Source organism: Neodiprion virginianus, chromosome 5, assembly GCF_021901495.1.
Source record: "Neodiprion virginianus isolate iyNeoVirg1 chromosome 5, iyNeoVirg1.1, whole genome shotgun sequence".
NCBI lineage: Eukaryota > Metazoa > Arthropoda > Insecta > Hymenoptera > Diprionidae > Neodiprion > Neodiprion virginianus.
Window position 1 is genome coordinate 21,547,795 of NC_060881.1, and position 27,893 is coordinate 21,575,687.

The following is a 27,893-nucleotide window of genomic DNA, read 5'->3' on the forward strand; positions in this document are numbered from 1 at the left end:
TGCGTGCGACATGCAATGCGAAAAAACTCGGACTATCGTTGACGATGCAGTGAGTGTGTAGTAAGTATCGGTGCTGAGAGATGAGGTTTGAGCTATAACCACGTCTGACCGAGCTTCGATCTTCATTCCGTCTTCGATCTTCCGCGAAGCTGCGTTCGCAAATTTCCACGGAATTCGGTGTTCGCGCGCTCAATTTCTGCGCACTCATCTCGACTGAAACCCGAACTGGATCATCCGCAGTTTTTCCACTCGCTCTTCAATTTTTCACGGTACCGTATTTTTGTACATTACATCAAAATGCTTGTCCCCGAATTACAAGTCGTACCAGCAATAAATAGGTTCAACCAAAATATTTATCGTCTTACCGAAATCGAAACTGTTTATATTTTGTTATTTTCATTTTTATTATCACACTCTGGCAACTGTTATTCTAACCCTGAAATGAAGCTAGTCGAGCTCTTCTGTCGCTATAAATCCAAAAATTCTACTTCCTTGTATTTTTGACAGATTATCTGTTCTCTTCACTTAATAGAGCATCGATTATGCAAAGTCAGTTATCCCAAACGTCAATTATCCGAATGGCGATTTGATTTATCCGAAACGTCAATCATCCGAAAGATTATTTAGTTCCTGGTTTTTCGAATAACAGGCCGAACTTCCGTTGTAAAACAGTGAAAAATTGTAAACTTTTTTCCACAGGAGTAAACCAAATATGTACATACACCTGCCAATTATAAAATATTAATATAAGTATTAGGGTGCTTTTTTTTGGGACTATTTTTTTTCGCTCCCGACCTGAAATTTTGTTGGAAATGCTTAAAAAAAAAAAATTCCCCCAAAATTTGAACCCTTAATATTAATATTAAGTACTCTCCCAGAACGTGAGAAGATTTCTCATTCAAATTACATGTATGATTTCATTTTTTGCTTTTCAAATTTCTATAACTCGGCGGCATTTTGTGCTATCATATCACCCGCTCTATAAAAGTGCCCATTACGACTTATATGTAACTCACACCGGTGAGACAGTACAGTTCGCTAAAGTCAATTTTGTAGAAATTTCTTGTTTTTTTGTTGTTATTTTGTTAATGGCTCAATATAAAGAAAAAATTTTAATGCAGCAGTTGTAGGAAATTTAATTTTCTTTTTAAAATGCAGGAATTAGTGCTGCGTGATATAAGATAAGATATTTCTTTGTAGCTGTAGCAATTATCATCGTCCGCAACGAGTGGAGGATATGTGTATAGATAAGGATATAATTGTTGAGAAAAAAGAGGCAGAGGAAATGGTAGTGACCGGATTCATTGGTTGGGTTTCATTATCATTAGATTATGTTCTGTGTGTAAGATTAGGTTATGTCTGTATCCGGTAACAGCAAGTGCTGGCGTAATAATATATCGTTGCACAGTGTTTGAAGTTGATCGACAATATCGATCAATTAACGAAAAAATTCATTAATTCCATATATCAGGTTAAAATATTCAGTCGATTTCACCAGAACAATAGGATATTACATTATTAAAACTATTTCACAGTAACAGTCGAACGGTTTATTTTTTCATTCATTCATTGATTTATTTTCGAACTCGGTCATAATTTCAATTTTCCATTATCTGCAGCTCCTTGTTGAATCTGGTTAATATTACATTATTATTATTATTATTATTATTACTATTAAACCTAGGTACATAAATATATCAGCATACGATAAAATGCTGAACATACTGGAGGTAAAAAGTTACCCGTGCGTAGACCCGGTTAAAAATAAAAGTGAGAAAATAAAAATGAAAACTAGAAAAACTAAAAACTATGAAAACATGTACAATGACTTAACATGATTTGGTTATGTTTCAATTAGTTTTGACATAAAACATTTATATTAATAATATTTCACATTAGTCTCGATTGTAATGATGTGTCTGCTGCATCAGGTAGACATATACAATTTTACTAAATTATTCAACTTATGTTTTAATGTATTTTTGGTTTAATCTGAATCTTTGAGACCAACAGGTAGACTATTAAAAAGTAATATTGCGTTAAAGATGCGACATTACAACAGATATTATTATTATTATTTTTTGTCTATTGTTTTAAATTTTATTTCTCGTTTGAAAACAAGTTTGCGGTTCGCGCAGCCGCAGTTGCAAGCTCTGACACGCTTCACGATTAATGTTGCAAGTCACTTGTGACGAATGCAATTAAAGCGACAGCTGAACTGGTTCAGGGTCTTCCGCTTGCTTTTAGGTTAATTTGAGTTTGATTAATCATTGAATTTTATTCTCTATATCTCACCGTTTTTTACTTTCGCATAGCAAATATGTAAAATTGATTCAGGAAAAGTTTTGTTTTCAGTTGAAAATGACTTTTTCTAATTTCAATGAATCTCTAGTATCCAAAAAACAGGTTTTTAGAAAAATGTAGGTCTGTCTATTGTCCCCACAAATCTCTGCGGTGATTTTAATAATGGTTTGACGAAAGAATAGAAACTATACACGACCTTAGAATCGAAAAATGGGCATTGAAAATTGCCATGTCGCATTGTTGTTGACCGTGCACTTCTAACGAAAAAAATCGAAAGACTAGATGAACTGTGACATAGTTCAGACGATGCTTATAGAAAATTTTATATAAATTGTTATGAAATAGTAAAATAATACAATGGAAAAAAATTTCATGAAGAATCATTTTATGAAAAAAAAAGGAAACATTAGCTGCAAAAAATGTTGATCATTCTTGGTCCTATTTCTAGTAATCGAATTTGTTTGTATTGTGATCAAGAGTACCGTGAAAAATAGTATTTTTACTCTTTATGAAACTATTTTGTTAGACACCTATTCTCGACAATTGAGATTTCCTTTTTAAGTATCACGTAATACATTTGTATGACCAAGAATGATACAAAGGACAAAAATTGTTTTCAAACAAAGGTACGCGAATCTCCTATGAGATTTAATTATTTCCTGCGTTACAATTATATCTTATAATTGCTAATAGCATTATTATACGTGGCTTGATTGAAAATGATTACGAAGAAAGGTGAAAATATTCTAGTGTAAATCTCACGCAACACACTCCAGAAAACACACCAGTATAATTTTGGCCACGATTGCAAGCATCCATCAAATATCAGAATATAACTATAGACCAAAAAGTTCCAAAAGCCGACCCACTCTTTCTATTTTTAGATTATTACAATTCTAAAATAAATTCAATTGTAGTGTCCCAACGATTCAACATTGTGTATTGATGCATATATGAATATTCAAAACGAGTGATATCATATTTAAGAACGAGAAAAGTAATATTTTATATGCAAAATTTGAACAATCCAGCGTCAACTTTTAGACTAGTTAGTTCCCTAACACTTGCCCCCCCCCCACCCTTATATCGATAGGCGGACACTGATTTACGTTGCGCGGATATTGGCCGTAGAAGAACATCGCACCGACGGTTGTTTCGGGTGCATATGCCGACTAACTGTCAGAGGCATTCGGGGTAATCGTGCGCAGTGGGTAAGTATGCGCACCTTCGTTATCTTCGAAAGACCGGGGGGGGGGGGGGGGGGGGGGGATATAGCGGTTTCCGAGAAGAAGTTGGAGGTATCTTGGAAGAGAAAGCGAGTAGCGAAGCCGTTTGTATTGAACGAAAAAAAAAAGAGAAACTATATCCGGCGTTACGAAAATAACTTCTGCCATCACGGCAAAGATTGTCCCACCTTACTTAACTTAATGCTCTGCATTAATTTTGAGATTACGTTTGGTGATAGTGAGGTTATGAGTATTTGTATAAAATTAGTCTCTCGGGGACCATCTTTCCTGAAAAAACGATGAACTTGTTTCATAAAAATTTAATTTTTGCAACTCCTGCACGGGAAATTCGACTTCGTGCACTGTGGGGGACGCGTGAAGTATCCGATTTCCAACAGTTCAGAAACTGTGATGAAATATCACACTACTGCTAGGAAATGGTATTTTTCTAGCAGTTTTCTGAGCTAAACCGATGCAATTAGCGCTATATAACGTGATGACTCGTAACTACGATCGCGTCCGCTGTGTTTCCGCAACGCGGCTACGTTCGGGTTAGACTACCATGTGAACGAGTAAAACTTCCCGTTACAGGCGTTTACAAAAATCGTCGCGTGTCTTGTATGTGTCTTCGTGACTTGTATGAAACGCTGCGCTCACCTTCGGCTCCTGTCACAAACTTCACACTCATCAGAAATCGCCAACTTCCCGCACTCGTATCACGATATACTGTAATGACGTTTACTTGAGGAAAAATGCGTAAACTTTTCCAAAATGCGTTTATACATTGTTTCTCAATTTAATCATTGAATAATGGTGGTCGAATAAATACCTTATCGGAAACATGGTTTCATTTTTTTCCAACTCTGATCCTTTAATCCTGACACCCCTTCAAATGCTTAAGTGCGCACACTTAACTCGAATGATACACTACCCTGTGACTGATCTCTTCACAAATAGAAGTGCGGTTATGTTGAAAGTGAAATACATGGCGACTACACAAGGAGCATGCATTCCATGTAAACAAAAAGCTGTCTGAAAAGAGATGAGACTTGTGTCCCATATGCATCGAAGACAGTGGAGGGGGTATAAAGCGGTAGTGAAAACTTTCTAAGAATCACATGGCAGGATCATCGATTAGAGTCGATCTTGAGCATCCATGCAACCAATCACACTTCGGTACAATAGGAACACTAGCGACGCTAGTGGTAAAAAAAAAAAATAAACTTAATGAGAACGATTACTGTGACAAGTTTTGTCAATTCACCCGTTTGAGTTCATCCTCCTTGTGTAATCTCCATGATGAAACAGTTCAGATGACATGATTTCGACATCCAAACTCATTAATCAGCTCTTCGTAGTACAGATTCTCAGTTGATTCACGAAGGACGTCCGGAATTGCTAGGTATCGTTGAGCCGGTTTTGAGTCATAGTTAATGTCAAGTACGTTGTCAGTCTTTTCAGTGCGGAAAACGACCGTTCAGTCATGCAAGACGAAGTAGGTATAGTGAGTAGTAACCTGATAAATTTGGAAAATTCCGTAAGTAGTTCGGCAATAGATTGATATTTTTTCAAAAATTCTACCATATCTTTCAAAATATCAACTTTAACCTTACGATATTTTACAATAGTGTGAAACATCTCCCCGTGTAGTTTCAATTTTTCAGAAAAAAAAAAAATTGTACTTTCCAAAATCCCAGAGTGGTGTTACCCCTTAAGAATCACGTCACTGTGAACACAACAATCATTGGGCTTATTTTACTTGTTTACACCTCCTTCGATGCTGATTGCTCAGTGTCATATTTTTTACAGAGCACATTCACTGCACCAGTAGAAAGATAGAAATTTTAACTGAATCCCAGGAAAAAAATTTGAACCGAACAAGAGGGAAAAAATTGAAAAATCTCGCGAATGCGATAATATTCATGTCGATAGTTTATAACCGCATTCAATGAATTAAGTATTATAAATTTTAAAGGTTATTTAAATTTATTTCTTTCCGATTAATCTACGACCTAAAAGTGATAGAAAATAAAAAAACGATCCGTTCACTGATTATAAGCGACGCGATTAGCATAGTGAACAAAACATATTTTTGCGGCGAAAAAGAATCAGTTGCAGACTACCTCGCGGCGAAAGGTAGAATTCACTAAATGTAATTAAAAATCAACGAAGGTAACTGAAAATATGTGAATAAAGAAATATCAAGGATTTACATCAACCAATGTTTAATTTCAGTGATTAAATGTCTCGTTCCGCCACGATTTTGTCGATATAACCGATTCTTTTGCTCCGTGTAGCAGAGGAAAATTTTATCTACGTTTCGCTTATTTGTTTGTATTTTTCTGAGTATCTAAATTGTTTTCAAATTTTTGTTATTCTTCTTTATTTTCATGTTAATTACCTGTATAAATACCGCGCGTATACAATTCCTTGGTATTCAATTTATATCGAATATTACGATATCCAGCACCAATAAAGCGACTCTTATGTATTATACGGATAGTGTTTATACGATAAATATGATTAAGGTTCAGATGATATTATAATTATTTTAGCATTGAAGTTACGTGTGCACTCACAAGCATGGAGAAAATCTTACACGCTTTCGTACGTAAGAATTATCATCACTGACTATTGACGTATTTACGAATTCATATTATATACCGATTGCCCGGAGGCCTTCATATATTATACCTACGTATGCATGTATTGAGATGGATGGGTTGCAGCATATAAATACATGAATGAACGCGCTTTCGAGGCTCAAGTAAACAGCATATTTATTCTTCCCTTGTGGCAAAAATAATTATACACACGATTCGATGTATACATTGTACGTACACAATCTTCTCCTTCTTTCACTTTTGTGCGGCATATTTTCCACCATTATCCGCAACTATGATTACTTATTCATAGAACATGCGCGTCTAGTTCAGTTGCAAATAAAATTATGAACACGTCTTAAAGGTGTCGTTATTTTTTTATGATAATTATTTTCTTCTTTTGCTTCCATCACATATAATCTTAACCTCTTCAACGTCGTGTTTCCGTGAGTTTTTATCTAACAGAGAACAGCCGAGCATAAAAGCATAAAACCCAACGAAAAGAAGAACGAAAATAAAAACGACAACAAGAAAGTTGATTGTATTCAAATTCCCGAAGTACAATATGGATGATAATCTGTTATTATTCCCCGCGTGGACAGTAAAGTTACCCATTCGTAGAGGTATATAGGTACATACATATAGGTATATCACATAAGCGTTACTCAGCCGTTCATGTGATGATTGACCGTCAACAGCGCCACAGGTCATCCCGAGTCTTGCGGCGGTCGTTGTTTATCACTTTGGTTAGCGGTCTGGAGTGAATCCGTGGCCCAGCGACGCGAAGGCTTCCCCCATGACCCATCTTGACTTAAAGTTCGGCGACCGACGTGACAGTTCGACGTATTTACCGATCGCGGTCAACTGGTTTCATATTCATATATATATATATATACCGAGAGATTCTCTCGAAAGAACCTGCTCCGCCTGCTCGACAATTGCAACTCGTCTAGTTTATGCGCGTAGCCAACTTCGTAAAAATGTTACTAGCACGGGAGGCAGAGTGAGCGATGCGTAGTGAATCACGTCTACGCCGTAAACCCGGCCATTATTAACGTGCCGCTGACCTGGCGTGTCATAAATATATTTCTTGACGTCAGAAGTGGGGAAATTTCCTTGTCGAATTGTGAGAGAACGGGGGTACGAATATGACTAGGAAATTTTTGAAATCGTAGCTTGAGTAAAGGTTTACGTCCCTGGCTTACCTAACTCAGTCATTGCTAAGGCAGATCGCTGATAATGTGTATTATGGTTAATGACCAAATAATTAAAAACACGCTTGGAATAACCGATTGGAATAACCGACTTGTCGAATATTCACCGCTTCTACGATTTCAGAATTCCTTTCACTTCCGACAGGAAATTAGAGATGTCTACTAGCACACATGTAATCCGGGAATACCGATTCCATCGGCATTAGCTTCCCGTAAATATGGCACAGTTCGACGAGGAAATTTTCAGGTGACAGAAGCCTGTTCACGATTCACAAAAACATAGAAATTATATTTATTGGTCGAATCTAGCGGTACAGGCCAATGAAATTTGAACGCTTAGAAGTTCTGTAAGTGCTTATGATGTCATGAAATATAGATTTACAAGCCAGGTCAGCGGCACCTTAATACGCGAGAGGTTATGGTTGACTGTCACTTGTCAACCGATTGATTCTAGGGAATTTGTTCTTGTCGAGAAAGGTTTGCTCCAGGCTGCGAGCACGGATGTCATCCTGTCAAAATTAAGCGAAATGAATAGCACGCGCTACGAGCAGGTCCTTTCAAGAGAACCTCTTGGTACATACATATATGTTGAAAACACACACATATATGGGGCATTCTATGCCAACTCATGTCAGTAAACGGTTGACCATTTTTTAATTTCATCAATGATGCTTTCCATCTTGGTAAGACCCCTGAAAATCTTCCGAAAAAATTTTCAAACGTTTTTGGTCACTCGTCTTTACCTTATATATTCTCATACTAATCTCACAAACCCTCAGATTGATTTTTATGAAGCAAGAAAAAAAGGTTCAGTTTTTCAAATAAATCATTTCACGCAAGATTTAAAGTAGAAGGACGTTATTTTTCTATTTGTGAAATCATTAAAAAAAATTTTTTATCGTGTTTTCCGATTTTCGTAGGTGTTGAAAATCTATTATCAAATTTCGAAAAAACTCGCGACTCCGTTTTAGGACTAGACAAATAATTTAAATAATCAGTAATGAAATCAGAGATGCGACATGTATTATAGTGAAATTAGAAACTTTCACAGTCAACCGTTTATTGAGTTGGCGTGCAGTCCTATATACACTTGTTTAGAATCTGGTCAAGTAATTTGGATCGATTCAATGGTTCTTCGGCATTGTATATACGTACACAATATTACGTATGCACGCGGAGGGCAATACATTTTTTTGTGATGTAATGCACTCAAATAACTTTAACAAGTGCCGCCGAGCGATTGTATTTATAATTGAAAATTTTCGAATACTTAAATATTTATTACACGTGGCACATATTCTCAATCGAAAAATCTGGAATTTATCACACTCTGAGCATATCTTGTGGTAAGAAATGCAATTTTTACACATTTTTTGATTTATAACTTTTCTACTCACAAACATATCAAAGATAACGAAGATAAACGTTTTGAATGTGTCAAGTTTTTTGATCGGCGCTCAGAAAATCTGCAAAAATTGCATTTCATACCACATAATATGCCCAAAAAGTGTGCAAAATTTCAGGTTTATTAAATTGATGTTATCTGTGTAATGAATATTCGAGTATTAGTAATTTCTCGTTTGAAATTTCAATCACGCATTGAAATCATCTGAGCGTCTTCAAACTTTACATACCTTGATTGTATTTTTATGAGGGGAGCTAAAAGATGTCCCAAAGGCAAAATAACGCCCACCTTATTATGTATATACATAAGTATTTACGAATTTGTAGTATGAAGGGTTTACAAATAAAATTTACGCCAACTCTATGGTTTATATTGTTCAAGCAGTGTTTCTTTTCTTTCCATTTTTACTCCGATATTGACTCAGAATTAGTTTCAGTGCTCTCTTTTTCTTTACCCAAGTATTCAAATCAGCGTTAATCGTTTGCGTGATTGGATCTTTATATGATATATTGAAGAAAAAACAAAAACTTTTTATACGTTGAAATTGCAGAAATACATAAAATAGTGATGTTAAATTTTTTCTACCGCCGTCAAAAAAGACATTTGTGTATGCCAGGAGCGATTTAATCTTACTCGTTTTATAATATCAAATATACCTCAGCATTCGTCACGCCATTTAGCCGTGATTTTTAACTTTCTCATTGTTAGTCACTTCAGTTATGGTGTTATCAAAACGAAAGAAAAACTAAGACTGTATTATTTATAGTTCATAAGTAGCTGATGCGCCCGTAAAGTTTTCTTCACGCAAACTTCATATCTTTTATTCAAATTCTCAAAAATTTCTGCTGATTTCCGATTTTCACATTTTTCACTTTCCTATAAATCATTCAATATAGAACTGAAATCTTCTAAGAAAAATAGGATATTACAGGAAGAATAAGATACGGTATAGACCTAGAAAATTGAATCGCGCTCAAAAATACACGTACACGTACAATTTCTGTATACATTATCACATAAAGTCAAGGTACATTGTCAGGGGCGTAACCAGGCATTTAGGGGCCCCAAAGGAAGGACGCAAATTGGGCCCACTGTGTAAATAATGTAAAAAAATTTTCAGGAGCTTCTCATTCTATTCACTCTAAACCAAAATTACCACTTATCCAAAGAAGATATTTTACATTTTTCCTGTACAGTCAATACAATTATTCATACGTACATAATACAATATTAAATGAAAACAAGATTTTGAAATGGCAAGCATCAGAAGCACAGTCTTCATTTTACACCTCCTGACATCTTCGGAGCCCTCTTACCTCAAGGGCCCAGTTTATCCCAGCCTAGTCACGCCCCTGCACATTGTTTGTCCTCTAAAAACCGTTTGTCCAATCGTGGAACTTTCTGAGCCTGGGGCCTGCGCCGTCTGTATTAAAAATGCACACAGGCCCAATACAAGCTCACCGACAGTCACTGACAAACATACATGTATGCCAGTTTAAACGAAGAAGGACGTCGCCTGTACAGATAACCGAAAAAAGCTGATCGACGATTATTTAATCTCAAAGTCAGCTACGAGCTGAGCTGTCGGTGGTCCAAAAACATTGCATGTGTTGGGTGTCGAGTGTAAAGTGCGTGCTCGCTCCTTTTTTCCCCCAATTTCTTCTTCTCTTCGCGTGCCTTTTTTTGGTTTGTACAGTTAGACTGTAGAGGTGGCTAGTGTGTTGTTAATACCGCTTCGTTCGCTCGTCCATGACAATAAAACGTCCGGAGACACGAAACGCGGACACACTTTGAAGCCGTTCGCCGTGCCGGGCGGTCCATAAATCAAGCCTCTCTAATCAAAATTTGAAGTGAAACGCATAAAACAATTTTCGACAAATATACTTCATTTCTTCGATCGGTTATTGTTTTCGGTTTTTTACTTCCTGTTCCCTTATTCTCTTCCGATAAAAATCGTCAATTCAAAATAAACAAAAGAAATATAACAACGGTAACGTATATTGTAAGGTCGTAAAATTCGTCACAATCGAATTATTTGTTTGTTTGTTTTTCATTTCATTTGTTACTCCATCGCTCGGTTGTACGAAAATTTTCATACTGAATATATTTTGAAAACGAAGAAGTAAATAATAAACACATTGTATGTATAATTCTAAATACATACGTATAAACACGAGCGTACGATATAACACCGCAAGGCAAGAACGAGCGTTTGGTACAACTCATTCCTCCAACAACCATGGCGAAGAAAGCACGTGAGTAAAATACAAAATAGTATAAAGGAATTTCATTCTTCATTTGTTTCTTTTCTTCTTCAAAGACATTGGATCAGGAATCGTCGATGGATATTCGAAGTTTATAAGGTTCGAAAAAATTAGTTAGAAAAACCGAAGCCAAATGTATGAACTACGAAAGTTTGACTATTTCTCGAAATTTTTCTCCTTCTACGAGTTGTTGAATTTTTTGCATCTATCTGTCTCTGTTCAATTCAAAAATTACCCAGAGAAGCTAGTAACGAGTGTAGAAACCGAATGATTTGAATATTTTTGTTTTTTGGAAGTTGAGGTTAGAACAAAACGGAAGAAAAAAGTTGTTAACGATTAATTCAAATCACTCGATGAGTGGTTACAGCATATCTTTGAATAATTTTGCGTGTAATTGAAAAATTACGTACCGATAGTTGACAGTGAAATGCGGAGAGGAGACGTTTGATAAATCTTTTGAATTGCCTTTCACTTGTTTTACTCTGTTGAGTTTCGGTGTATTCACATTCTTGAGAGATGATTCATGAAGGATAGAAGATAACGGAAAGGAAAATTATGGAATCGGTGTCCGCACTTGTAAATCATCTTTATGTGGATTCTCGGAAACACGTTGACGCGATTTGACAGACTGGTTATAATAACCTTTACATTATACGGTTTCAGGATAAAAAAAAACTATCATCAGAAACCAACTTTTTTCCGGTGCGTACGTTATTTGACTGCGCACATATTTCGTACTTCTTTTCCTCGAAGTACAACATGTACTTTAGGGAAAGTTTTTTCACGGTACGTGACACGCGCGAACTGATTGTCTTGGCAAATATGCGCAAGGCGGTGAAGAGCAGATCTTGAAAATTTGTATAAAGTGTATTGTAAACGTTTTTTCAAAATTGACAGTCTGTTGAAGGCCATACGGATGTTTAATAATACATTAATACAGCTTTTAAGAACTTTGATATCGATTTCTGTTACACATGTTTTTGCACCTGATTAATTGGCGAATAACGATCGTAAATTCTAATATTAATTTTTTTTTTTCCAACTGAATTTTGGCTACATGACACGATTGAAACTTTGAGAATCGAGAACTTCACCTTGAGTTCTGTGACTGCTTCAAAATAACACGTTTCAAGTCATAGCTCTTGCAATCCACAACTCATAAAACATTACGTAACAAAGAGCGGTTATTCTTCATCGCGTTTCAAACTACGCTTGTTCCGCGTTCACACATAATTGCTTTGCTTCGTAAGCATTACTTATCCGTATACCCGGCGCATGCGAGCTACGTTTAATTGATACGTTTGATTTCTGGGGCCTAACCTCGTCGACGACGCGAAAATAATTATTGAAATTTATTTATTTCTTTATTTATTTATTTATCCCTTGAAACTGAAATCAGCAACGTGAACAACAAATCTGTGTTTCCACTTCGAATTATATTCCGATCCGATGACTCTGCATGTCTGCCATTTTCCTCATTCCAGCTGTTGACATACTGGTACAGAAATTACCCGTGATATGAAGGGAATAATTGTACACGGTACTCGAGTCAGTTGTCAAGCGCAGAACGAGACTTGGTTGCAAACGCGCGATTATCAGCCCTGACTCAACGTCGTCTGCAAGGTCATGGCCGTTGCGTCCCAGCTGCATCCACCTCGCGACTTTGGGTTGCTGGTTCTAGCGAACGGGATTTCAATTCGTCGCGTTTGGGCCATTTTTGTGTTCCCCAGATCTGGCATACCCAAAACAAGCACAAAATGTCGCCTGAGAAAAAAATAATATCGGCATCCACGAGCGTTGCAGAATCTTCCTCGTCCAATAATAGCATTTTCATTTGCCTTTGGGCTGATACAGAGATCCCGACGAAGACACCTTGCATGAAAGTGGAAGAAAAATTGACAATTAGATAGAAATATTATTATCGCAATCGAGCCCGTTAGTGTTATAAGCAACTTTTTTTTCGTTATCATCCAAAAAAAGACGGACTGAGGTAGATATAATAGGTGTTTAACGAGAAATTAATACGCGTAATTTCTAACTTACCGATTAACGACGATCACCATCGATGGGTCGCGAGTCATGAGTGATGGTCACGGTCATACGATCCTATATAATTTATTTGAAAGCTGAGCTGCCTGTACTAACTTGTTAATGGCTAGGACATCTTGATCTTTGGTCCTATTTTTATATTCACTTTGTCCAATCTTTCTTGTCATCGCTGTTTCTTACATCGTCGTTTGCATAATTATTACATTATAACTCGCATGTACGTAAGGAATAACGATAATCAATTTAAACTATGCTCTGTGAAAACTGTTTGGTTCAACATTTTTTGCAATCAGATAAATTGTGGTTGCTAATTTTTTTTTCTTGTCGTGTGTAGTTTTTCATCTGTGTCATCACTTTTTCACCGTCACCTGCAGTTTGATCATTATTATTTTTCACCTTCATTACATAGCTTTTTTACCGCGAATTTATCAATTCAGTATTTTGCGTCAGATGATCAATAGTTAATAGAACTTCAATGACGTAAGTAATCTATGTATGTATTTATAATACGAGTACCATTTAATAGCATAAGCAGCCATACGTAGACGATTTACATATTAAATATTTCTGCTAATCGATTCGCAAATAGCCTTACCTGCGTAAGACTTTATGGTCATCATTATAATATTTTATGATCATTTTCATTGGAGTTTGTATACGTTCCACGTCACAAATAATATTATATAATCTTACTATAACGAAGTCGAAATCGGTAATGTTTATTGAAATCTTATTTTCCAAAAGTCCTAATGAAAACGTTTGTTTCGAAAAACACAAAGAAAAGAAACGTTTTTACAATTTCTCGAACCGCAACTAAATGGCTTCTCTTTCAAATTTTGTGAAAATAATAATAATAACAATAAAAATAAATGATTAGAAAAATTAAGAGCAAGACTTATTTTGTTTTCCTCGAAACTAAATGAATCTTCTTCGTTCGTGAATGATATATTTTGCTGTCACCACGTTTATAATTTTCTAAAATATTTATCCGGTTCCTTTTCTCTTAAGTCTCAGCGAGATCGCGATCGTGAATCGACTAAAGTCAAATTTCATCACCTTGTAATATGCATATGTATAAGATACCAAACTCGTCCGACCTTTTTCCACCTGATCATTAGTCATATACTTGCAAGATCATGGTCCAAGGTCCTTCTGTCCATTCCAATTTTTTCTTTCTCCCAGATCCGGCTTCTTTTTTACCTCATCATCTTCTTTATTCGCGGTTTGACTGGAAATGAGTATGTATATTTAAATTGAACACAGCTGCGCACGAATTGATCTGCGATCAGCTTCAGGTGCATTTTCATGACGCGTGGCTGTGTGTCAATCGGTATAATGTAACGAAATAAAACTACGAAAATTCAACATGCACTCTCGTCTCTGATATCCGGCAGTAGAATATAAACAGTTTTTCTGATTTTTTCCTTGAACTTCAACGAGGTAAGGCTTGTTTGCGAACCGTAAAAATATGCATTCGTATTGAATGAAGATGAACTGGTCCTCTTCGGTACCACCGCGCACCGCAAGGTCATTTTTATCATCTCTGCGTGTAATTCCCTGATGTCCATAACTCGACAACCGCAGTGAAATTAGCATTCACGACGAACGGGAAATAAATATCGATGTAATATATATACACGAGTATAACTTCAGATTTTATAACAATTTCAATCGTCGAGACCATCGTACAATATTTCGAGAAATGAGAAAATTAAATCTCTGTCGGCCACTGTGCAGAAATTTTTAACAGTGAAGAAAATATAGGAGAAAATAATCAGTGGAGAAAGTTGACTGGTATTTACCCGGCGGCTCGATGTTTTTGTCCAATTTTTCGGAGTCATTAAGCTTGTTTTGATACTGTTTGGGATGCGTTGTTTTATGTTTTAGATTTGGGATATTTTGTGCGTTAAAAAAATTGTCAAGGTTACCAGCTTCTGAGATCTAGGTCTCGCATTCATCCTTGGTCTGAATCCCATCTTCGAGGTCTTTAAGTTTTTAGAAAAGATTAATCGAGCGTTCCTTTTCTCGGGATAGTGACTTTTTCTTTCTGTACAAACCGTATTCTTGGAAGCTTTGACGCAAGCTGTGACTTCCCATTGCTTGAAGAAAGCTTTCCAGATCAGTCGTCAGTCTGAAACCTTACGGAAAACAAGTCACCTTTGGTGGAAAATGATAAGTCGTTCAATTCTTCTTCGTCTTCGTCATATTTTTCACCCTAACATCAGTTTGACCTTATACTTACCAAACATGTTTCAAATTGACATCCGCTATCGAACGTGCCTGACATGAAGAACGAGTAATTAAGCAACAATTACTGCCAATAGGATACCGATTAGGAACGGAAAGGCATTACATTACACGTGTGATTTCTCCATCACTGGTTACGATGCAGAAGATCGTGACCGTTGATCGTTAACTGAATTCAATAATATACCGGGATTTACCGACTCTGTAAAAAAAATTTTTACCTCTTTTTCTAGCCACGATGATGACCGACATGGACGTCCTGCCGTCCTTGAAGCTCGGTGATTTCACTCTCGAGTTTGAACTTGGACCACCGTCGGCTGAACTGGTTGAAGTTGCCAAAAATGAGCTCAGAGAAACACCCGAGAGAACGAAAGAGGCCGTTGCGCAACTCAGGGAGCTCCTCAACGGTAGGAATAATTATAACTGGAGATCCTACTCCTACGGAGAACAAGTTCAACTTCTCTATGAATTGCTCTTCTCTCAAATAAGAATATTCATCAGAAGCTGACATTTTTTTATTTCTTCAGCTTTGTACTCTCATTTTTCTGCATTGATTCTTCTTCGGCGAAGAATGTGCAAATGCTGTTATCTTCTTCCCCTTCTTTCCCGACGTTTTTCTTCATAGATAATGCACCTCTTGTTCAAATGACAGAAGGTGCCGGTAATTTATAGATTCTTCATACTTTCCTCTTCTTTTTTCGTGACTTAAACCTGTCCAACAGATAAGCGTTCACAATTGTAACCGTCTTCTTCTTCCTTGAGGATAAGAAATACTGATGTTTGTTTGTTAATTCACATGAATATTTCTGTACAATTGGAACCTTGAACTTCATCTTACGCTACCTTTTCCACTGTTTTTTCTTCATCATCTTATTTTCTTCAGGCATTCTTTTGCATCCTTAGAGATGAATATGATCTCGAATTACGTTGTCTTTGTCTGAAATCATTATCCCGAAAACTTCTTGGTGAACAAACTGAGAATATCTTCTTCACGACACCTTCCTTACCAAGAAAAAGGTGAACACTAGGAGAAACCAAGACGTTGATCCTTATTTCAGGAGAGACTGACCTGGTTTGGCCATCGGACAACGAGGCGTGGTTGGTCAGGTTCCTAAGACCGGTCAAGTTCTACCCAGCGTCGGCACTGAAGCTGATAAAGAACTACTACAACTTCAAGATAAAGCACGCGAACGTGTACGATGATCTGAAGCCAAGCCGTGAGAAGAACATCTTCGAACACAACATCCTGACGGTGCTTCCAAACCGGGATCAGGACGGTCGTCGAATCCTGATCATCGAGCTGGGCAAGAAGTGGAAGCACAACAAGTGCAGCCTGGACGAGGTCTTCAAGGGCTGCGTTCTTTTCCTCGAGGCTGCCACCCTCGAGCCATCGTCCCAAATCGCCGGTGCCGTCGTCATCTTCGACATGGACGGTCTCTCACTTCAGCAGACATGGCAGTTCACCCCGCCCTTCGCCAAAAGGATCGTCGACTGGCTTCAGGACAGTGTTCCCCTCAGGATCAAGAACATCCACATCGTCAACCAGCCTTATATATTCAACGTGGTCTTCGCACTGTTCAAACCTTTCCTGAGGGAAAAGCTCAAGAGCCGAGTGAGTAATCTTCTTATTTCTGTCTTATTTCAGCCGAGCAATTACCCTAGTTTGCGTAAAAAATTTACACACGTCTGGACATTGTGCGTAAAGTCACTAACGCAGCACAAAACTGATAATTGTCAAAGTTACCTATGAACGATGTGTCGTGACTGGTTTTTTCACGGGCAAACATCGGGAGAGACATCTTTTGGTCATAAAGTTCTGTTTTTGAGGTGAAAAAATTGATGATCGGACATATTTCGAACGTCTTTCTTACGATTTTTAGTTGCTGCTGTCCGAGCAGTATGAACATGTCCATATTGTGTCAAGGAGAATGGCTATCTCTCATGTATACGTCATCACCTTGACCATATACTCACACCTATCCCCGTTACGTAGGCATATGACATATTCATAGTTGGACAGAAAGAGTTGTTGCTCTTTTTCTAATTCACGGATACTTTCGATGCTAATTATTCCGACGATTTTTATCGCATTTAAGTTGTATTCCTTGAACTCGTTTCAGTCTGATCTTATTTATATATAAGAGTATATATATATATATACAAAAAGCTAGATGCAGATCATTTCGTATTATGTCTTTAATAACGTTGAACTCGTACCAGAATGTCCTTTCAATGATTTGTTTACGCTTATATGAATCTTGACTGACAATGAGCTATGTCATTGGTTCTAAATTGTTTTAAAACCTTTTAAAAGTTTCTATTGCTATGTTCCTTTTTTTTTTTATTCGATTGCCACCTTACGAAATTTTATATTTTAATAATAATTTCCAAAAAATAATAATGATGACGAATGATTTTCGATTCAAGCGATTTTCAAAAATCTCTGAACCTCTTTTATTGTTTTCTCGTTATTGCTTCTTTGCGTCCTTTTTTGTAATCGAGACCTAATTTATCTCGCCTCGCAAAATTAAACGATCGCTGACTTTTAATAATAGAAGATCATGATTCGAATTTTTCGTACGTCTTCTGCAGGACTTTCAAATTTCTACGATTCTTTTTTCTCAATCTTCATTATCTTTTCTTCGCTTAGATTTTAGTCTAGCATAACAAGTTATGAAAAAAAATCAAACCTGGGATACTCTCCTTGTCGGTAGAAAGTAACTGACTGAGTTCAGATTGCACAACATTGTGATCAAGGCTCGGATCAAGGCGTATATTAGGCGTCTTAATTTTTTTTCTTCCTCCTTCGCGACGCATTCCTGCTGTGAGAATGAGACGAAGACGGTCTCTAATTTTCCGTCGCTTCAAGACTTCTTCGACTTTCTTCATTCCTTTTCAAACTCTTCGAACCACATTCTAGGCTTCTCAAAATTCAAGTATGATTTCATCTAATTAGAACAGTCCATGATAAATGTTGAAACAAATTTTTTTACAGATCATTTTCCACGGTACCGATAGGAAATCCCTACACGAACACTTGTCGCCGAAATGTTTACCTGAATGTTACGGTGGTAATCTGCAAATTCCACGAGTCACTGGACCCCAGTGGCTTGAACTTTTGCTCATGTGCGACAAGGAGTACGAGGGTGAGTTTTTGAAGTTATTTTCCTTTTCTTGAACAAGGCACCTATGATTAAAAATAACAAAGTAAATGAAAAGCGTTTGGTTTACGAGTTTTTTTTTAAACTGTATCCGCACAGCAATTGAGTGAAAGCTCCTCTTCTTCACGCAAACACATTCCAATATTTTCAACTGTTTGCGAACTTTGAAACCGACTTCCTAAATTTCAAGTTATTCGTAAATCCGACCGACTTTCATCGGCGAGCATATTTCGTATTCCTTTTTGTGATTTTCATTCATACTTACAAATCATTAATTTTCATCCGCGGATATTTATGTTTCAGCAATCAACTCCTATGGTTACAAGAAAAAATGAAGACATAGTAAATATCATGCAACCAAACATATGAAAAAATAATTGATTCTAAGTTATAAATTGATAGGTGATCGCTAAAAAAAAAAAAAAAATGGAAAAAAGAAAAGAAAAGAAAAAGAAATTCATTAAAATAATATGGCATGTGTATAATTAATTGGGCACAAAGTGACGATAGTTATTAGCGTTAATGTTGTTATTATTATTGTTACCACTATACGTGTTAGTATTATTATTATCTTGATGGTCACCATCGCGACTATTATTATAAATAATGTTAATTTTACTATCATTATTAACTGTTATTAATGTGTTTTGTTTTTTTTTTTGTACAGATCTCTACGTATGTGTTCTTTTTATAAAGGAAAATAGAAGTTTTATAAAAAATTTGTGAGAACAATGCGAATAAATAGAAAAAACAAAAAAAAAAAAAAACTGCAAATTCAACTGACACGCAGCGCTTTCAGCACATGATAATTATTGATCAATTATATTTATGGCATTAATCGAAAATTGCATCTGCCTCTTGAAAAACCCCGCTTCGTTTATTCAATTTAATTTAATTTTTTAATTCATCTCATTATCTGATACTAGTTAACTATATTCTCTCATTCTTTATCGCAATTTTCACTGTTATCGATGACTGTAAATGTTTATTGTTCACTTCATTTCCTTGGTCATCCGTATCTGACGAACAAAATGAATCAATTATCCGTACCTGTATACTTGAAAAACCCGATAAATTAATCAAACGGTTGGCTATCAAATTCGTCCGATATCACATATTTTATTCATTCAATTTTTTGATAAAATTTAAGTATAATTATATAATCGCAAATTTATCACGTGGACTATTCACTGCGATGCATTAATTATTTTTATAAAACATACTTCGTCTGTTACATCGAAAATTTGTTCAATGCGATGCATTTCATTAACCAAACTTGAGAGACGTAGGAATGTTCAAAATAGAAAAACATACCCGACGTAATATATAAATAATAACAAAAGAGCTTAGAAATAGACGATTTTATAGTTTCAAAACAGCTTTAAAAAATCGTAACACATTCATCGTCTGTCCGATATTTTCATACATCGTGCATGCACGATTTTTTGACGTCTTCTTTGACCGCTTAGTTCTCTTCCACCATGATTGGAGTGGAAACATTTTCCTTCTCATCACACGGATTTATATCCGTACTTGTTAGATTCTGAAACACGAGTAATTATTATACGACAATAACGACGATACCAAAAAGAGTACAAAATACGAGAACAAGAAGGATCAAATAAATACTTTGATCCGAAGTTATTGATCGATGGAATCAGGCTGCGAGATTTGAATATAAATAAATAAATAAATAAAAACTCGGCAGATCGTAAGGAAAGAAAAAATTATAAAAATGTACGTAAAATAACGATTCATCGTTAGAATATATAATAACCTTCAAAATCTTCTTCGAAAGTGCAGAAGTAACTCCAAAGCTCCGTGCCGATTGGTTCGTTGGGAATTTGTAAGTCACCGCCGTACCGATCGGGCAAAGCTTTCGCGTCGATATGTTCGAGAAGACTGTTTCTATCGGTACCATGGAAGTGTATCCTTTGCCGGAGTTTTTCCTGAAAATACGAAGAAATAAGATTGAAATCAAGATGTGACGATATTCTAAATTCGAAATGCCCGCGAAGTGTTACTGGACACAGCCATCCCGATCCAGGCGTCAGGCGGGAGAAACGGTTGAACGTTTCGAAGACTCTGCGGAAAGACACCAACCCGTACGGCCCGACAATTATAATACTCCGCAGAAGTCGAAAACCAAGTCGATTTTAAGCTTTCCTAAAGATCCAAATACCCAGTACCAGTTCACTGAATTTTCGACGTCATTACAATCCCTGCTGTTCTCATCTCCCATCTCAACGTGAATAAACGACGCAACCTGAAGGTGGACACAAGATTTCTAAGCATCCATCAAACGAGAGTGGAGAAGCGCATAAAACCCGGATTGGCAAGTGATTCATCTGGTGCAACGGTATTCGACGACAAAGACAAGGGACAAGTTAATTTTGGTGTTTTGTGTATTGAAAGCGTCTTTTTAAATTGTGTGAATGTTTGGATGTGTGAATGAATAACTTTTAACCTTTTTTTTTATATGTAGACTTTTGTTTTTACCATTTATCAATCTGTTTATTCGAACTATTTTATCTATACTATTTTACCTTTACAATTTTGTCGACCATTTTACGTATATTTTATTTATATTCCATTTACATGTTATTTATATTTAATTTATTCAACAGAGAGTCAAACTCGTATTCATTATCGTTCTCTTAATATTGTCTTGTAAGCCTGTCCATCGAATTCACGTCTTTTTTTTTTTCTTTTATTTTCACAAAAGAAAAACCGAGTAATTACAAAGAACTGGACAGAACAAGCAGACAAACGGATCGTTGCGTAAAATTTCGAGTAATATTTTCCAACCGATTTCAACGAATTACTGAATCTCGCGAATCAAAAGGAAAATAAGACAAAATGAAAACAAAAGTCGAATAACTGATTCTACGTATTAGGTATCATATTAAATGCGTTACGAAATCGATCCTGCGTGACTTCTGTGCAAACAAATGTGGGATGTATTCGTATATGTTTACTGATTTATTCGCAGATTAACCTGCCTACACGATGTCCAGTACATACATAATGTGTACCTACTGCAGTGTAATCTATAGATTGATATTCGTTACACGCCGACATTACACGCGCTCGTCATTGTTTACGTAATTCTAGAGCTGGCACGAACGCATGGATTAATTTTAAATCACCCGATGACTTGTCTTTTCGTCACTGTCATTGTCATGGCGTTATTTTTGTGCAACGCTCAGTAGCCAGGAAATAAAATTTATGGCAATGAATGACGATTATCGATTCAAATGAAGTTTGCAATTCAATGATCTATAATTGTTATTGTTTTCAGTACGATTCTCAACAATTTTTTTTATTTAACAAAACGATTCACCTTTTGCCCCCCCCCCCCCCCCCCCACCTTCCAATTATTATTCCTTGAACTATTTTGGTTGCGTAGTTTTTTATAAAGAAGTGAAAGTTCGAAAATTGACTGAGATGAATAAAGATGGACGAATTTTTTAACCCAGTTTTTCATTTCACCTCTTCCTTAGCTCATTTCCTTACATCGTTGACCTTTGAATTTTCATTTACAATCGTGAAAATCCATCGAGAACAGCAAAAATCTTCAGATCAATAAATATCTGAACCTCTAGCGAGAAAATTGCCCTGATTGGAGTTACTGTAGATTTACCTGCAAGAAGGGTTTGAAGAATGCAAAGACGACATTGAACACATAGGGTTGATTTATCACGTGAACACCCTTCAGGCGACAGGGTAGGCAACGTTGTACCCACTCAAGAAGTGTCCTGGCAAAACTCGTGGTGAAGTGAGTCACGTGCGAAAAGGAGAGTCCAGCCATGTCAATTATCACTCGCACTCCGCAAACCTGAAAATATACAATTCAATATTAGAAAAAGGTCAACGTATAAATTATCAGTTTGAAGAGTAAATGTGTTGCGACGGGTATAAAATTACAATTTTCTGGTTTACATTACGATTGAACATTTTTTTTTCCTATTGTCTGGTATCAATTTGGCATTCGTTTTTTTTTTTTGTTTTGTGTTTCTTTCAGACACTTCTGTGAGCTCGAACACACATCCAATTCGGATTCTTTTACTTTACAGTCGTTGTTCTCAAGCTCATATTTTCTGCGGAATGAAACTCCTGAAAATTTGTACACTAAATATGGCGAAGTTATGAAAAGATAATCATGAAATAATACCAGTTTGACAATAATTGTCAAATAATTTCTCAACTTCGTCCTGTCGCTTGTATAATGCTATCACGATTACGAATTACAGTAATCTTTTATTCTTTGCTTCCCCAACACTTGTGAGCGACAATAATACCTGGGTTTTCGGCTCCGACATCGCTGCCTCGAGGGCGAGCACGATCCCCTTGAGTATTTCGTCGAGGGTGATTTCCCTGGGTTTCCACCTCTTGCCACCCTCGATTAGCATTAGTCTTACACCGTCGCCACACCTCCGAGGAAGAGGGGTGATGATGCCGGATTCCAGGATCTTCCGCTGGTTGCTGGGCACCAAACCATCGCATATGTGAGGATGTGCTTTGCGAAATCCGTAGAAATGCTTCATCTGTAATTTTTATCACATTGTTATCAACCGATGATTTAGAATTTTCGCATTTTCCTGAAAATTTAGATAATTAATGTAAGGTTGTGAGGAATTCGATTTATTGATATAGGTAATAAATAACAGTCAACTATTCAAAGAAAAACGACGCTTGAAATTTTTCGCGATTTTTCCAATCAGATCGGTAATTACTGTAATTCGAAGATACATTTTTCTTTTTCCCAGATATTTTAAAAATAATAAAACAAAAAGATCGACAATCGGTAACTGCAGATTTTACGGATCGGTCGAAAAATCGACTGTGTAGAAAAACTACTTATTATTCAAGGCCAATGAATGATCGGAAGGATTTATTGATACGCGATTAACAATTTTCCATTCAGGTTTCAAATCGATTTTGGTTTCGCTAAATATACCGATCATCGGCACAAAAATACCGCAATGTTCGTCAACGTGGCAATAATAATCGGTATTTCCCAAACCAGAAAACAAAACACGCATAACCGCATCGCATAAACGGTGAAATCGGTAATCGACGCACTTGCATCGGCCGCCAAATTGGGAGTTTCCCTCGTCAGAAGGAGAAGGTCGTTACGGTGTGATTCAGTGGTGAAAGCTGCCGTTTTCTCGCCCAGAGAATCATAACCTATCATGAGAACAAACGCAATCGTACCCACGCCAGTGGAAATGCCCGACGGGACGGATAACTTCTAAATATTTCGCAATTCTTTCGCAGCCTTCCTGGAAAGTTCTTCTTTAGTAATCCACGCAGTTCTATTCATCGTCGTTAACGATGCTATTTGCTCTTTTCATTTACCAACGGTTCGTGCATAAAGTACTAACTTGCGCGAAACAAATTTCAGTTAACATATACATTCTATTATTGGGACATACTGATATCATTAGAACGGTATTCGCAACGTCATCATCACAACTCGTAAAAAATCGGGAAGATCGTGTGTCGTTTTTATGCTCACGAATTTTCATCAATTCTTCGATTTTCACGAAGTGAAAGTAATAGAAAAACGATCAATGAAAAGGTTCCAAATGTCGATATACGATTATTTTTCGACTATATTCATCGACGTCAGTTACAATCGCTATATTAGTGTTATTAGGTTTGTTCGAAGTACTCACCAGTTCGAAAGTGCTTTCCGGATACCATTTACAAGGTCTTAGAAATCTGTACAAATATTCATCAGATTCGGCTGGCACAATCAGGTCCGTTTCACCTGTGAATAAAGAATAACAAGTCAAATGCTGCGGTTCAAAACAACTGCAAAACCGCAATGAAGGTTATTATTTCACATGTTTCAGAAGTTTCTTTCTTTTGCCAATAATCAATTGACGTCAACAATCTGACAGAAAAATTTCCTTTAGCGTTTCAACTTGCAATTTTTATTTTAATTAAATTAATTAATTAATTAAATTTAAATTACTTTTGTCTCGTCTTATCCGACTTCGTTTTTGTCGATATCTACGTTTTTCTTCCTTCTACAAATGCTGAAGGAAAACTTTTTCGAACACCGAGGCAGGTATTTTTTTTTTTCTTAGAATCTCTACACTTTTTACCGATTTTGGATTTTTTCTCGTTTCTTTCTCTTTAGTAGTACATTTTGCTAATCCCAGAACGGATAGTAAGATATTCTCCTTTTCTTTAGATTCAAGTTTATATTTCTTTCTTTCTCGTTCATTCCTGTTCTCCTTTTACACTCGCGTTACAAGCGAGCAAAGGAAAAACAAAGAGCAAACTATTGCTCCACGTGTGCTTACAAGCGATAACACTTTCTACCGCATCTATGTAATAAATGCACACATACGTATGCAATGGGCAATTTGGTCTAATTGTATACATTATACATTACACATTACACATATGCATGTAATCATATTATACGTGCAATTCGGGTTACCAACATATAAATACCCGAACCTAACAGCGAGTCACAGCTAAAGTCGTACAATCGTATTTAAAATTGGTATCCCCGCCGGTCATCGTGTCGTGTCTTTTGTCAAAACGTCCAATTCTCTCACCGGGTCGCAGGGGTCAAGACGACTAACTCAATTTCGCTGACTGAGCTTTTGCGCACAGTGTGGACCGAATATGGTGTTGGGGGAACCAAAAGAAGGTCGAAAAAAATTTATCTACACATAAAAGATGAATGTGAGACAAAAATAAAAACACGACGAATCCAGTTCTAACGATTTTTCATTATAATCCAACGATCGATCATAATTTTAATGAACAAGGATTAGTTTTAAATAAATTGAACTTGTGTAAAAAATAATTCTAATAATATGACGATAATTATATCGTATTAAAAATTTCGACTATTCTGTAATAATATCTGCAAATCTATTAAATATTAGAGATCATGTAGAGAAACGAACAAATGTGAAATAAAAACTTTCTTCGTGTATCTTGGAGCTGTAGTTACAAGGTTTTGAGGTATCGCCTCAAATCGGACGGCTGATTCCGATCGTTCAAGCCGACTCGTAAGGTTATACATATTTATGTGTAAAAAAATTCGTCCGTTCCGAAGCTTGACCATTGTGTAAGCACATATATTATACATGCATTATATGTGCAATTGTAGCAGCTGATTCTCCAAATCATCTGTCTTACAGTGAAATTTATTTTGCGGACCGTTTTTACATGCAAAAAAGTCAAGACCAATGGTCAAACAATTTCAGATATGAATCGATGCTACTAAATAACGTGAAGAGAATACGTGAAGTCATAGAAATTAAGAGAAACGTACAGTACCGTTAGAATATGAAAAAAGAGTGTCCTACTTTAACTTCAAATATCAAGAAACCGAGAAAAAAAAAATGAAAAATTTGGTGGCACAAATTTCTTGAACTACGAAATCGCAGCCTCGAAAAATAGAAGTAGGAAAAAAAAGAAACATACAGAATAAAGAATCAAAATTAATGGCATGCTTGAATTAAAGAGAATCCGGAAATATAATTTACATTTGATGTCGTTGGCTTACAAACTGAGGTAATGAACTTTCTTTTATATCCTAACACTTAAGGGGGGCGGGGGAGGGGTAAGGTTCTCAGCGTAAAAAAAACCACTTTTTTTTGTGAATTTTTTTTAAAAGTATGGATTGAGCAAATTTAGTCAAACCATTTGTACATTATTAAGTATACTTTTAACAATATTCTGTAATTTTTTCATGCGGAAATATTGAAAAACAAGCCGGTGACAGAGCTTGCCCCAGAACGTTTCAGAAAACAAACAATTTGCGGTGTTCACTACATCTCGGTCGGAAATTATCTGATATCAAAAACCATTAAAATTTTGTCAAAGTATCATCAAATCCTCCCCCCAACGTTCTTTGATTATTTTTTTTTAATTCAAAAATTTTTGGTGGCCATCTGAAGTGTAAACTGCTATTTTTCACGAAACATTTCGCCATTTTGTGGGTGGGAAACCCCCTTAATGTAAAAAAAAAAAAAATTTAACTAAACGTTGGGGGGAGGTATTTTATATGTAGAAAATGTGTACCAAGTTTGAAATGATTCGGTCAAGTAGTTTTCAAATGGCAGTGAACACGGCCTTTGAAAAAGTAGTTTTGAGAAAAAGTCACAAGCGCACGATCGCACGTACAACGATAAACTGACGCTCGTCTCTCGTTTAAAAATATTGTAAAGTGTATAGTATACATACAAATATAAAATATGTCTTTATGGCTTAAAATAAAATATTCTCGAAACAGGATAATGGACCAGAACCATGGAAGTGAATAAGCTGTATACCAGCTGTCAGAGCTATAGTGTTAAAGGGCAGGAGACTAACTAGACAATAACTTCAAGAGTTTTGCTCAGATCGACTTAAAATTTTGGGCATATATTCTCGAAATGTTTAACAATAAGATAGGACAAAAAAAAATTCAATTTTTCGAAAGTGCAAAACCTTACCCCCCCCCCCCCCCCCCCTTAAACCATTACGTATCGATAATAACGATACGTCACTGGCACCTCACAATCTATGGTTTATTTTCAAACAAATTGATTACGATTTACATGTCAGTAAATTCAACGAATTTTTTTCTCTCAATAATTTCGACAAGAGAATTCAAAGAAGTTTTGCACCTTTTCGAGCCAGAAATAATTTGATTCTCTAATCCTTCGTAAGTAAGTGTAATTAAAAAATCGACATTCCGCGAAATTTCTGAAACGGTCCAAGTCGATTTTTTACATTCCTCTATGCTTGAGAAGCATTGGAAAAATAAATTTCGATAAACAAAAGCGTGAAATAAAATCTCACGGAGGAGAAAACCCGGGGAAAAAATTGTCAGGGTTGGGATTAAGTGTAGAAATCGGTTGAAACAAACCTTTGAGAAGTTCCCTGAGACCTTCAAGTCCCTGAGCAACGACATCGTCGGTTTCCCTGAGTTCTTCCCTGGCCTTATTTTCATAAAACTCGTCGAGTCCTTCGGGTTCAAAGCGGAGCTCAACCGATCCGATTTTAAGAGTCGGTACAGTCTGAAGTCTCTGGGTGAGCGCCTCTTGGCCGCCGGGGGCCAAACTGGTCTCAATTATTTTGGACATGATTCTACAGATAGATCGGAAGAGATAAACTCGAAGATCGGTTGTCGATTTTCAGAAATCGGTAACGATGAACGGCTTCGCGATCAACAGAAGCGGGAAATTCAAACCGACGATCGTCTCCCGAGAATCTGATTTTCCCGAAGATAATTCCAACCGATTCGATGCCGATTCCAATCGAGGATAAAATAATTCCACAAACGGTGTAAATGCACTTGTCGTCGGCGAGTGTCTTGCGGAGGACTGACTTCCTCGATCACTACAGCGTTTGTCGCAGGAATCTCGCGGGGCACTGACATCGCCCTAGAAAGCTACTCCC

General features: G+C 36.5%; 2 protein-coding genes and 1 long non-coding RNA gene across 5 annotated transcripts; 1 reads left to right on the forward strand and 2 right to left on the reverse strand.

The window, feature by feature from the left end:
• The first annotated feature begins 124 nt into the window (after window positions 1-124).
• On the forward strand, window positions 125-20,012 carry LOC124305493 (alpha-tocopherol transfer protein-like). Of its 2 annotated transcripts, none has more exons than XM_046765019.1 (5): window positions 125-269; window positions 15,546-15,719; window positions 16,371-16,924; window positions 18,308-18,458; window positions 18,777-20,012. In XM_046765019.1, the coding sequence occupies exons 2-5, from the start codon at window positions 15,551-15,553 to the stop codon at window positions 18,806-18,808; spliced, it is 906 nt and encodes a 301-aa protein (XP_046620975.1). In that variant the 5' UTR covers window positions 125-269; window positions 15,546-15,550; the 3' UTR covers window positions 18,809-20,012. The 2 variants fall into 2 exon arrangements, with proteins under 2 accessions (XP_046620975.1, XP_046620974.1); XM_046765018.1 differs by lacking the exon at window positions 125-269 and adding an exon at window positions 10,537-11,007.
• LOC124305497 (uncharacterized) lies at window positions 11,317-14,497 on the reverse strand. Its single transcript, XR_006908393.1, has 2 exons — window positions 13,060-14,497; window positions 11,317-12,888 (listed from the first exon to the last, which is right to left on the reverse strand). It is a non-coding gene; the product is annotated as an uncharacterized LOC124305497 (long non-coding RNA).
• LOC124305492 (alpha-tocopherol transfer protein-like) lies at window positions 19,068-27,893 on the reverse strand. Of its 2 annotated transcripts, XM_046765016.1 has the most exons (6): window positions 27,361-27,874; window positions 24,155-24,249; window positions 22,775-23,020; window positions 22,117-22,311; window positions 20,251-20,422; window positions 19,068-20,016 (listed from the first exon to the last, which is right to left on the reverse strand). In XM_046765016.1, exons 1-6 carry the CDS (start codon window positions 27,575-27,577, stop codon window positions 19,985-19,987), a joined length of 957 nt encoding a protein of 318 aa, XP_046620972.1. In that variant the 5' UTR covers window positions 27,578-27,874; the 3' UTR covers window positions 19,068-19,984. The 2 variants fall into 2 exon arrangements, with proteins under 2 accessions (XP_046620972.1, XP_046620973.1); XM_046765017.1 differs by lacking the exon at window positions 20,251-20,422 and having other exon boundaries at window positions 27,361-27,893.